Genomic DNA, 12324 nt, shown 5'->3' with positions numbered 1-12324 from the left:
TGAAATTTCTGGACTGAGTAGACTGGTGTTCAGGTGTTGTTTTGCCCTTCCTTTGCTGACATTCTCTCATTTTCCCATTTTGCTTTACATGGGACACAAAAGCAGAGCTTCTATTAGCATACATTTACAAATTCAATCTCATTTCTCTCTGCAAGTGCCAAAGTCTTCCTAATAGTTTTCCTTAGGTAAGAGTTCACCGCCAAATTAAAATGAACCAAAGATGACAAGGTAGTAGAATATCTTTGTTTAGTTTCAGCACAAAAACACGTAATTGTTTAGGCCCATTTTCTTTTTATTAATAATATAAGGTTCTATAATCTCTTAACGTTACAACTGAAGTTTTACAGTTAATCTCACACTAAAATGACAAACACTGTTTGGCTTTATTTGCAGAAAGTTAAATTACAACCTTGATAAACATACATTTCCAAGATTGAGAAGCAATTTGTGTTTTCCGGATTTCAGTGCTAATGTATCCCTGCCTTTGAAATTGGTTTCAGTTAATTAACATTGCTACAGAAGAACTATTTGGCCTGGCCTCTGTTCACAGCTGTAAGGCAAAGATGACATCTCTAACTCAACCAATATACTGTAAGTCAAGTCAAGAGGAGACATGTTTTTCTTTGACTGTAAGATTTAGACTCTGGATCAATTTCTAACAGATTTTCTTCTTTCCCCTCAAAACTTTTATAAAAGTCTCTCTAACGTAAATGCACTTCGCAGTCAAGCCATACTCACTCTGCACCTTTCCTCCCTCAAAGAGAACAGAAGCTGTGTAATTAGAAGTCATAACAAGCTTAATTAAAACTGCTTGTAACTTACATATGGCCAAAATAGTCAAGCAAATGAAAACATAACATGTTATGCCAAGATACACTTCTGATCTGCATGGATCAAACTCCATGTCTGAACAGGCCGCAGCTATGGGAAGTGAAGTCTTTAGAAAGAAAGTAGAGATTACAGAAGGAAGAGTGGTGGAAGACTTCAGTATTAGAGAAGGGAAGATTTCTTTTGAATAGATAATGATCTGTGTCTATCTAGGTCTCCTGAACTTGCATTATGCTTTTCTCTATTTTCATTAGGAGTTTAAATGTGAATTTAAAGACAATCAGTAATACATGTGTTTCAACTCCAGTTTCACTAAGCTCTGACCAGTTTGTAAGGTAGAAAAATATTTAGGAAGACAGCAATAGGGTGGCCATTAGAAAAAAGTATCCATTACATTTGTAGTTAATCTTTTCCTCAGAGCTATCCAGTGACGTTGCTTTGGGACCCTTATAGCCTGTTATTTCACCTTCCCATAGGACAATTGATATGCAGTAAAAATCTTTACTGCATTTTAAAATCACTTCAGAAGCCAGTGGCTATTTAAAGGTTAGAAGTAGGGAGTATAAGGAGTCTTTGCCTGTGTAATTTCAATATAAAAAAGGGATGGGGAAACCATAGTCAGAAAATTAAGAATTGGGAAGGATGTTGTAGAGCTGTGCAGTACTTTAATACTGGTCCCTTAAGATTTTGACTTACTGAGCTATGACTACTTGTTTTAGTTCTGTTTGTGCTGTCATTCTGCAAAAAGGCTTCACATACTTTCCTTCAAAACTGATTCTTCATAGTTAGACATACACTTTCATTGAGGCACATAAACACCCTTCATATTCACCCTTCATATTTACCAACTCCTGGAAAGGTCTCTATTTCAGAGTGATACAAGCCATCAGCAAGATGCCAGCTATGGCCATGTAGTTCACCATCATACAGCATGTGAGATGAGGAAGTCCCCTGCACAAACATGTACAGATTCACTTTGCTGAGACACCATTATGTACTTAAGGAACACTTAACCACAGTGCAAAGAGTAACTTTCCTAAAACAGACTACACCTATTGTTTTGGTTGCTGCTGAAATGTGAACTCTGGGGGCCAAAAACAAAAATACAAGAGAGTAGATTTTTATGTTGAAATGTTGTGAAACAAAGACCATTCAAAATAAATCTAGCTGCATTGCAAATCACATTAACATTCTGTTTTATGACCTGCAGATCATAAAGTTTTCCTTAAGTACCTTGACAGCATGCATTTTAAAGTGGTTTTGAGTGTTCATGTTTTTTGATCATTTTAATTATAGAATTGAAACTGATCTTTAAACAAGTTCAAAGTTGTGTGATATGCAGTATTTTTCAAGCATTTTACACTCTTTTTGGTATATTACCAAAACTGAGAGCTAACTAGACAGTATTCTAAAATAGTTTAAAAACAAAAATGCAATTTTATCTTTTTCTCCTCATTAGGCACTACCAATACAAAAGATGTCCAAACTGACACTACAGAGCTGTGAAGCAGTTGGCTAGAGAGACAGTGTCCTCAAAGGATAGTCTGTATTTTTCTATCCTACGCAATCATATGCATTAATTATCAAAAAGTTGGATAATTTGCTTTAAGAAAAGAACCCACCTTAAAAATGGATCATGAGTATTGACAAATACTTTTAGTTTGTTTTACTGATTAAGATTCAAGTTTCAATGTAAAAATGCTTACTCTCATATGATACCGATCAAGAAAATATTTCATTTTCTTAAAGTTAAATGGACAATTAAAATTGTGGCTACTAGTGAAGTAAATAAATGATTCATAAAGGCCATAGGAAACTGTACAAAACCAAAATGGGAAATCTCACTTTCAGGATGACACATTTAAGTGTTTTATTAAACTGTTGAGACTGTTTCAAAAGACAGTGCTGGGCAGTTTCATTTGAATAGCCAAAACATTGGTTTTTTTACTGAAAAATATTTTGCATCTCTGCAAAACAAACAAAACAGGAGCAAAAACCATACACACCAGGACTGAAGTACAGATGAAGGCAAAGTTTTGTTACAAACCTGTTTTTAACATACAGTGAGAAATGTCCTTTGTACAAAACTTAGTGACTGACCTAAGATTAACTTAAGATTATCCCAGCAATGCAAATACAACTCAGAACAGCTCAGCTGTGTAAGATTTTCCAATAGTGCTACAGTGGGAGACTACTGAGTTTAGAAGTAGTTTGACTTACATAATCTCTTTTGATCAAAGCCTACATTTGTACTTTAAGTATTAGCTGGTTGCAAGTCTGTTACATACTTAATCCTTCAGCACAGTGAAGTACTCCTTGGTGTTCTCTCATCTGTCTCCTAGCAGCTTTCCTTTAGCAAGAGGCTGGGTTGAACAGCTGCTTCTGTAGAAAACACTGTTGTCAGTCTTTGTTCTCCTTGCAGGGGATGCTTTAGTAAGAAACATCTGGCAGTATCCAGCATTGAAAATACTATCAGCTGTTTTGCCTAACCAAACTTGGAAAACCAAATTTGCATTTCCTAGTTGGTAATACACTTTGTGCCCAGTGGGTAGTTTAAGAGTTTAAGAGCATTGTAAGTAAAAATCCATAAACGTTAACAGTGATGTTTACACTTTACTGGGGGGAGGGAGAAGGGGGTGGCAAAAAAAAAAGTTACTAGTTTTTAAAGTTTAGTCTATGTTATATTTGATTACTGGGATATCAATACAATGAAGGTGGAGGAATTTCAACAGTAATTTTGAAGAAGTTTTAGTACATCATGTTGTGCAGAGCTTTATAAAAGATTTTTGTTTCCAAAGATGTTATTGGGGTCCACATATTCTTTAACAGATCTCAGCATTCCCAGGCCAACGTCAGAGATGCTCTCCTTCATCCAGCGCTTCCGCAATTTGCCTACTGGAAAAACAATAACAAAGTGTTTCAATATATGGCAGGATTCTAGGAGCCAATCAATCTTGTGACCCTGAATGAACAAACACGGTGTGATAAATGCTTTTATTCAAAAATGAGAAATGTTTTGCTTTATTTGATTTATTGAGCCCACCAGACTATCAAGCTCATTAAGCTCAGCATACTCCCAGAGGAAGACTGTGTTCCACACTGTCTACTTTCTTTAGAAACTATGAAATTTAGATGAAGCTTAGGCTGAAATCACACGTTCTATTAAAATAGGGAATTGGTAGTTAAGTTTTAAAAAGCCACCAAACTCATTTTAAGTAGGAAACTGAAGAGGAGTTACTAAAAAGCAGAACCCCACACCTCTTGATTGCTATAAAGTAAAAACATAACTCAATAATCAAGCAAACTTAAAACAGTACTGGTTTAAATAGAAAACAATTTTTTCCTAAGGAGAGGCTTAAAGCCTAGTTTTAAATCAACAATATACCTTATTTCATTCGAAAGCTTTTACATGGGCTGGTAATTGCTCATACCATTATACAAGAGCTTAGTTTCCCATGTAAAAATGGTTATTCACAACATATACCAAATATAAAGCAAAACTGAAACACCAGCCATTTAAGAACTCATTTCACTAGTATCACAATAGTCCTGCTAAATGGCCGAGTGTTCACATACTAATTAACCAAGTCATCAACTCTGATTTAACAGATCATTCAAAATAAAGGACATTTTTTCATTAAACACACTATAGCATTTAACTTGTCAGCCTGAAATACAATCCATTTGTCAGTATGATGCGATATAGTAAAGGTTTGAGAGACAGATGCTTTAAGAATATCTGAAGCTAAATTCAAGCCATCTTTTGTGCCCTGTTCTCAGGGTAACCATCAAACTGTCATCAGAATAACAAATTACAGGGACACCTCTGGAGAACAGAGTATATTTGTTTATACCTTAAGGAATATGAGCTAGTCACAATGCCAACTGAAAAGGCAAATAACATGAGGAAGAATGACATTTGCAGTTTGCTAGAAAACAACTATTAGCGGCATGCATGCCAAGAGCAAAGATCATAACTGAAGGACAAAAGAATTTGTCATGTGGTAGGAACTGTGGTTGTATTTTGCAGCCCAGCTCAAGAAAAAAAAACCCATCTGTAAATACACCATCACTACAACTTGACTGTCTGAGCAAGCTGATGCAGTTGAATTTTATCTGGGGATACTTTAATAGTACTACTACAAAAAAAGAATCATGGGTGTGGCTTGACCATCACCTCAAGTCACTCACACAAGCAGCTGAAGAACAGTCATTACCATTCTCAACTGTTATCTGTAATATAGTTTCAGTGTATGTGTCCTGTGGTTATGGATGTAATTGTCCTGAAAAGACTGCAAACAACTGCTCCAACAAGATGGAGCACATTAGAATCACAGCAGGATGCCCAACAGCTAGTATGCCTGCCTCTTTTACACCTCCAGTAATAATGCAATTCCACAAGGAACTGAACTACTGTCTGAGCAGCACCAAACAGTCATTGCATATTTAATGAAGTCGCTCACCAAGTGCTGGAAAACAGAAGGTGCTTGGAGTGCATCATTAGTTCTGTCAAAGTGATAATTTACACATCTATCTTGTCAAATTTTCTATGGTTTATACTTTTGCAATAATAAATCTAACATACATTTGATTAGTGAACTGGAAAGAAAAAAGCTGTACTACAGTTACCAGCAGTCCTTCACCAACATGTTCAATGAAAAGACTTTAACCCCTTAATAACAGTAGGTTGAGTTTCTGCTCCTACTCTTCATGTCAGTAAGACGTACATGGATTTTTCAGCTACTCAGGTTTTCATATTAAAAAGCACTGAAGCAATCTTGCTCTTAGAAATGTAAGCTGGTCCATCTGATTAAATGGAAAATAGACCAAGTGAAGGAAAGGCTCTGCGTAGATGAGAGCACCACTTAGAAAAGCAATGTTTGTATTTGCTTCACCTCAGGCTAGTGCTGCCCTGCAAGTATTCTGTTCCTCCTTCATAGGACTATCCAATTAGCTTCAAGGATGAGAAGGGAAAAAGGAGGAAGAAAATGACATAATAGTAAAAGATATTACCATGAATGTAAAAATAATTCCAAGTAGCAAAGGTGCTTAACTCCACTCTAAGCCTAGCCAAAGAACAGCTTTGGGCTCAAGGAAGCCTTAACTTCCCCAACAATAAAAGGTCTCAGTTAAGCCTGAACTTATCATGGACTAGAGAAAACTACCTTTCTGTTTCTAGTCTAGAGAAAGTAGACCGTTTAGTTTTAGACCTAGATGATGCCATTTATATAGAACTGACATGAGAGCACACAGAACCAGATTTTATCCAAGCATCTACCACTTAGGGGCTCTCAGCCCGGTATACTTTTCTCAATTAAAAACTGAGATCAAATTTACCTGATTCTATATGCTACATCATAACATTATTAATAAGGTTCTCAAATCAGCATAACATTGTACAATTAATTTGTAGTAGCTTAACAAGTCACTGCTTGTCAACTCAGCTACACACACCATTACACACAACCCTTGTTGCCCCAACTGGAAACAAACACAGCCCTTCCTTCCTTCTTGCATCTTCTTCCTCTGAAGACACCTAATCTTGCATCTTAATTATCCAAGATGAAGTGCGACAGAATTAGTTTTCAAGTTTTACAAGTGGCAAGTGCCCTGTTCCTGGAGTGTGCTGAGCAGTCTAATGCCTTAAAACATTTACTGCTAGGAAGCCAAAAGTCTTCAATCTGAAGCCCAGCCTATTACGTAAGAGTACAAACACCCCAGCATGACAGAGTGTCTACTTCACACAAAGTACTTCAAACCAGAAAGTCAAGAAGTTTGTTCAGTAGCAACTCTCAAAGACAGTCCAACACCAATTTTATTTTTGCGGTATTTTCAAGTTGTATCACCATTATAGTCCACGTATGAAAGAAAAACATGTGAGCTGGATAAGTAACTTCTTCCCAGTTCTGATACATGCTGGTCCAGACCTTAGCTGGTTTCATTAGAGAAGTTGCCCTTTTAATCTGTTAGGGAATAAAATACACTTTGGTGAAGTGCAACCATACTCTATGCTGCTCCTGTAGAACCCACCCTTTGAAAAAACCAACCAAGCAAACATGCACTGACATTACATTCGCTGCCAAAAGTGACAAGAGTTTCCCATGTGCATGGTTTTTCAGAGAGAAGCACGTTAGATGGACAGCACATACCTGCTGGCCACAAAGAAGATAAAATGGGAGTACAGGTCTCCTGGCTCATAAAAGCTACACTTGCTAATATTTAAAAATGCATCTGGATGGCTGCAAAAAAGTCTGGTTGCTAAGGATGGAGCTAGCAAACAGCAGGCAGCAATTGGTTTTCTCACTTTTGGCATATGAAGTACTTGGGCACACATGAACAGCCTTGTAAGGAAAGTTTTAGTGTAGCTGATGGATCCCAGGAATAACTCTACACCAATGCAGAACAGATTTATAGCAGCGTGTGGTCCTAGTGGAAATAGGCTCTAGTGGCACTGCACATGGCCCTAGACTTCCTCTGCTCCACCCCGTCAACTTAAAGAGGCAGTTATTGCAGAACAATAGCTCTGCAAAAGGAAAAGCAGTAACGGGTCATAAGAAGGATGGGCTCTTCCAGCTGTTGCATGCTCTTCCTGAAGCTGGTTGTCTCTATGGAAAGCATCTCTGCTCTTACAAATTGCTTAACAGGTTATTACTCTTCCAGACAGAACGCTGCAATACTGAGAGAGGTCAGTGCATTAATCTAATACTGCGGTAGTGCTGGAGTATATTGGACCAGTGTACCTGAAGTCTACTACATAATTAACACTTACCATCACCATAACATCTTGCACATTTTCCCTTGATATCTAAACAACTTAAGTACTTTCAAGGTCTGTGTTGATGAATCAGGAAGTCCTTTGCATTTATTTGGTGGAAAAAGCACTGAAGATGACTATTTTATTAAGACTTTCAACAGACCAAAGAGGAAAATATAACTGTGTTATGTGAAATAATATAATAAGCTTACCCTGTGTCTGACAAATGTCACAGTTCAAACTCATTCTAATCAGTAGAGCAAGCTCTAGTTTTAAGATGAAAGTATGATCAGTCTCCAGTGCTTAACTTAAAGGTAAGAAGATACTTTTCCTGTGTAGAGGAGAAAAGAATGTGTTCAACTCCCCACATAAGGAAATTTTATAATTCCAGATTTTGTAGTTTGTGGGGGTTAATTACTGCAGTGTATAGCTTAAGCCACAGCCTCTTAATGATGCCAATGAATTGCAATGTCAAACATGCAACTGAATGCAAATAAGGTGCAGGGTTTTGAGGGGTTTGTTGGGTTTTTTGGTTGGGGTCCTCTTAATGATGCCAATGAATTGCAATGTCAAACATGCAACTGAATGCAAATAAGGTGCAGGGTTTTGAGGGGTTTGTTGGGTTTTTTTTTTTGGTTGGGGTTTTTTTTTTTTAGTTTTTGTTTTGTTTTTTTGGGTTTGGGGGGGTTTTTTGTTGTTTTTTAAGTTTTCCTACATAAACTGCCAGGAAATTGATACTATACCTAAACCTGTGGAGCCTGGGCTACGTTAACCTTTATTCTAGTCAATCTGTCTAGAAAGTGGAAGAAAATTAGTTCTATTATGTTAAGTGGCTAAATGGGGGTATTTTCCTCAAACCCACAAGCTGATAATTGTTTCCTTAAGTAACCAGTTTTAGTTAGAACATTCCCTGCAAGGGGGGGGAAAAAAAATCTATCATTAATCTTTACACTGTTCCTTAGTTTTACATGGGTGCTTAGCTTGGTAATACAGAAAGAATCAGGCCCAAATCCATCCAGCTCCCTTCTGATGCTGTACCCCAAAGGGGTTATAGTTGTATTTATATACCAGTCATACCTACTGATACTTCCTCAGCACATCTTATTTTATTTATACAAAAAAAGCATATATTTTGTGAAACAGGAATCCAAGAATGCAAGGTGTGACATATCATATGGGTGGTTTTAGGGCTTGCCCTAAGTGATTAGAAGGATCATTTACCTAAACCTAAGTTGTATCTACATGAAATTGTCATTCCTAACACTGCTTTTTAAATGCTAAGTTTCTAGAAGCTAACTGTGGCTCTAGCAACCCTTATTTACATGACTATCAAATCTAAAGATACTCACTGGCCAGAAAAGCGGAAGGATCAAAGCTGTGTTCAAAGATGTGCGCTATCCCTTTCTAAGTGTAGGACATAGTCAAGGCAAGGTAAAAAACTATAATCAAGACTGTAAAATTGCATGTAGGAAATGAAGACAAGGAATGCTACAACTAGGATATCTAATTCCTAAATACCTTTCAAAAACTTTACTAAGTCACAAATTATGTCATAGCATTAGTTAAAAGGGACAAAGAAGGCATAAGAAACCACTTCAAAGTCACACATTAAAAACTACTTTAAAACCACTAAGAAGCTTTTCAGCAGTTTGTTCAGAAATTTAGTGAGAAACAGACCTACCACATTTAGACAAGACTGTCAGGATCATAAAAAAAAAGTCTGATAACCTCTTCTATAAGGATCACTTTCTGATGCACTGGAGAATGGCTGAATTCCCCCTGCATAAGAAAAGCCTATCTGATCAGCTATGTATTTTGGGTGTATTTTTATAGCAACACATATGCCTCAGATTCTTCCTAAATGTAAATTCTGTTCATTACATAATCCAGAAACATCATCAAGTGTTAAACACTAACATTAAAGTAGGAAAACCAATTAGATTTAGTATTTAAAAGTCAAGAGTGAGAAAGACTTCAAAAAAGGACAATTTGATTGAAAGGACAAAGTCATTTAAGTTGCAGTATCATGGAAATGATATCCAGATTTAAAAAACAAAAAATCCAAATATTCTACCCCAAAATACAAGTAATTGTTACATTGAAAGGATAAATTCATTACACAGATGTATATGTCTGGCTGTGCTACAGCTTCTTGTGTCCATGAGATACTTGCTGTAAAGGCTGGTATTGATACACTTCTGCAATTTCTTTGTTGGAATGTTGTTGTTCTTACATATTGCAAGGTGTGATCTTTAATGTAATCCATTAACAAATAAAAGTTATGCTTCTTACAAGTTTTAAGTCTCAAAAGTCATCGGGGGATCTTCTCACAGTATTGCTACCTTTAGTGAGTCTTGCCTAAAAGTTACAATATTTTTCATTAGCCTGGAGGGAGGGGAGGAGCGAAGAGATACTGAGATTAAAATAAAATCCAAAGTAAAGTCTTTCTGAAGTTACTCTTCGTAAAATTAGAAGTATCATGATTTCAGTTCTCACTGTAGATTGTAGCTATGTGTCTACCTACAGTTAGGACTTCCCCAGATGTAAAGTAATTTAGAGCTTTACACATCTCAAACTGTCATATATGACCACTTCTTCACTCAAGGAGCGTATGAAGATTGACTTAAGCAGGCTTTGTATTTCCTATAGCCTCAAGTCCCAGACTACATCTGTTTTCTTTGATACACAAAACCAGAGTTAAAATAGCTCCATTTATCACAGTGTGATTGTAGGCAGACAAACCAGCCTGTCTGTTTCCAGATAGTGAAAACAACTGTTATTAATCACAATTACATGACAAATACTAAAAGAAATTGCACCAGTATTTTTTTTACCCCACACAATAGACCAGTCTTAGCAATGCTAAGAGTGACAAGGCCTGAAGGTCAGTAAATAGAACTGATACTATTAGGCTAATTCTCAGCAGTACATCTACTAAACACTGGAAAAAATGGATCTTTAATATCATACACAATGAACTGCCAGACAAAAAAACCTCAAAGCAGAAAATATTTATCAGTATAAGAGGCAGTCATGCATACAACAAGAGCGTAAGAAGTCTAACAGAGACCAAGTTTTCCATATCTGTGGAGTCAGAAAGTTCAAGTGTGCAAGGGGTTTGAAAATGCTACATAACAATTTTTTTTTTCTTGTTCAACATATGCTGTAAGCAAGGTTTCATATGGTGAGGGCAAATACATACAAACATGTGACAAGCTCCAGCTGCATGCAAGTTAATGGACAAAATGCTAGTCACAGCAAAATACAGCTGCCACAGCAGGGGAGAGCACAATAGTACATCAAGGGGGTAATTCCACATTGCATGTGCGAGAATTGACCGGTCTACTATACCACCATATTCAAGATTTAATCAGAGGACAAGAAGAGCACATTAAACAAAAAATACTGAAACTTTTCACTCATGTTATCATCACCTACACATCTTTCAATACCCTGATATTGCTAAAGCAGAGTCCATTTCAGTTTTTATCACAAAGCTAGATGCCTGAAAACAGCCCTAGCTAAAAGTTTCAAGTCCAGGAAGTCACCAACATGTTTTAAAGCACAGTTTCTGCCCTTCAGTCTTCCCCACACAGAGCTTAGAATTACAAAATTTTTACCTAGTTTTAAACCATTAGAATTCTTCCTCTTTGCTCTTATTTCTGTGGCCAGACAATGTCCCAAGAGAGCAGAGAGAAGAAATGCATTAACCAGTTTAAAGAAGATAGCTACACAAAATCAAACTAATTTCACAAGTCTTCCTGACATCCAAGTTTACAGCATTACATAGGACACATGCAATCAGATTAGGCTATCTGAATATGTGGGAAAAGCATATGTAAAGCATCAGGTATATGAAGTATCACTTACACATGACATTGGTTCTTGATATTAAAGAGCAAAATAGCTTGCAAAGAGTCTAGTAACTCAGGACAAGTAATTCCCAAACTCCAAGAGAGGAAACTGAATAATCAGAAGTTAGCAGACAGCAAGCCGGTAATATCAATACTTACAGAACATTAATTATGCAATAAACAGCAGATTAAACTGGGCTATGTTGCAAAGTCACTAGCTCTTTTATGCAGATACTTCCACTAAGTGCTCTGGAATTAGGGCTAACAGCATTCACCTAGCCACAAGGGACACTAAACTGTCCTAAAACTGTGAAAAACTCATTTGAGTCTTTGTAATTGAATGTATCTCTGCACAAGGTTCAGTAGAAGGTGCTTAAGACAAACTGATCAATTACATGTTCAGGTTCTCAGACAGCCTGTAGACTTCCTATCCAAAGTTTGAAGCTGGTGCTCATAAATACACCACCTTGTGTGACTTGACATCAAGCAAACCAGGACTAGGGACACTGCCCCTGAAAGTCTGGCAAACAGGTGAGAAGTTTCTAGAAAGAATGATAGGAGATTCCCCACCCCCACCCCCCCAGTAATTTCAGTTAATGCCTGTGAAATACTTTTCAAAGTTCTCTTACAAACTATGTTATGTACTCATGAATATTTAGCAGTATCAAAGAGACTAATATTAGACTGAGAACATTACCTCCATGGTGATGTGACAGACTTCCTCCATTGGCAAGTATTTCTTCTCTAGCAGCCCTCTAAATTGCAAAGATAAGGTATTCATTCAACAGCAAATGCACAAGGTGTTTTAGTGAAATGCTTCCCATCGTACTCATTTACACAGGTGTATGAAGAGTTTCAGAAGTAGTTAGGGTACATAATACAGGGTAA

General features: G+C 36.9%; 1 protein-coding gene across 1 annotated transcript in view; it reads right to left on the bottom strand.

Moving 5' to 3' along the window:
- Positions 1 to 279: 279 nt before the first annotated feature.
- AGPS (alkylglycerone phosphate synthase) overlaps positions 280 to 12324 on the bottom strand; it is a 60874-nt gene continuing 48829 nt past the window's right edge. Inside the window, exons 19-20 of the mRNA XM_009278608.2 lie at positions 12134 to 12191; positions 280 to 3723 (exon numbers count right to left, since the gene is read on the bottom strand). Of these exons, the coding sequence (XP_009276883.2) occupies positions 3602 to 3723; positions 12134 to 12191 (180 nt within the window). The 3' untranslated portion in view covers positions 280 to 3601. The remainder of the gene's footprint in view (positions 3724 to 12133; positions 12192 to 12324) is intronic.

This window comes from Aptenodytes forsteri, unplaced genomic scaffold, assembly GCF_000699145.1.
Source record: "Aptenodytes forsteri isolate BGI_AS27 unplaced genomic scaffold, ASM69914v1 Scaffold257, whole genome shotgun sequence".
Classification (NCBI taxonomy): Eukaryota; Metazoa; Chordata; class Aves; order Sphenisciformes; family Spheniscidae; genus Aptenodytes; species Aptenodytes forsteri.
Note: the sequence above shows the minus strand (reverse complement) of the source record. Positions and strands in the feature narration are given on the sequence as shown.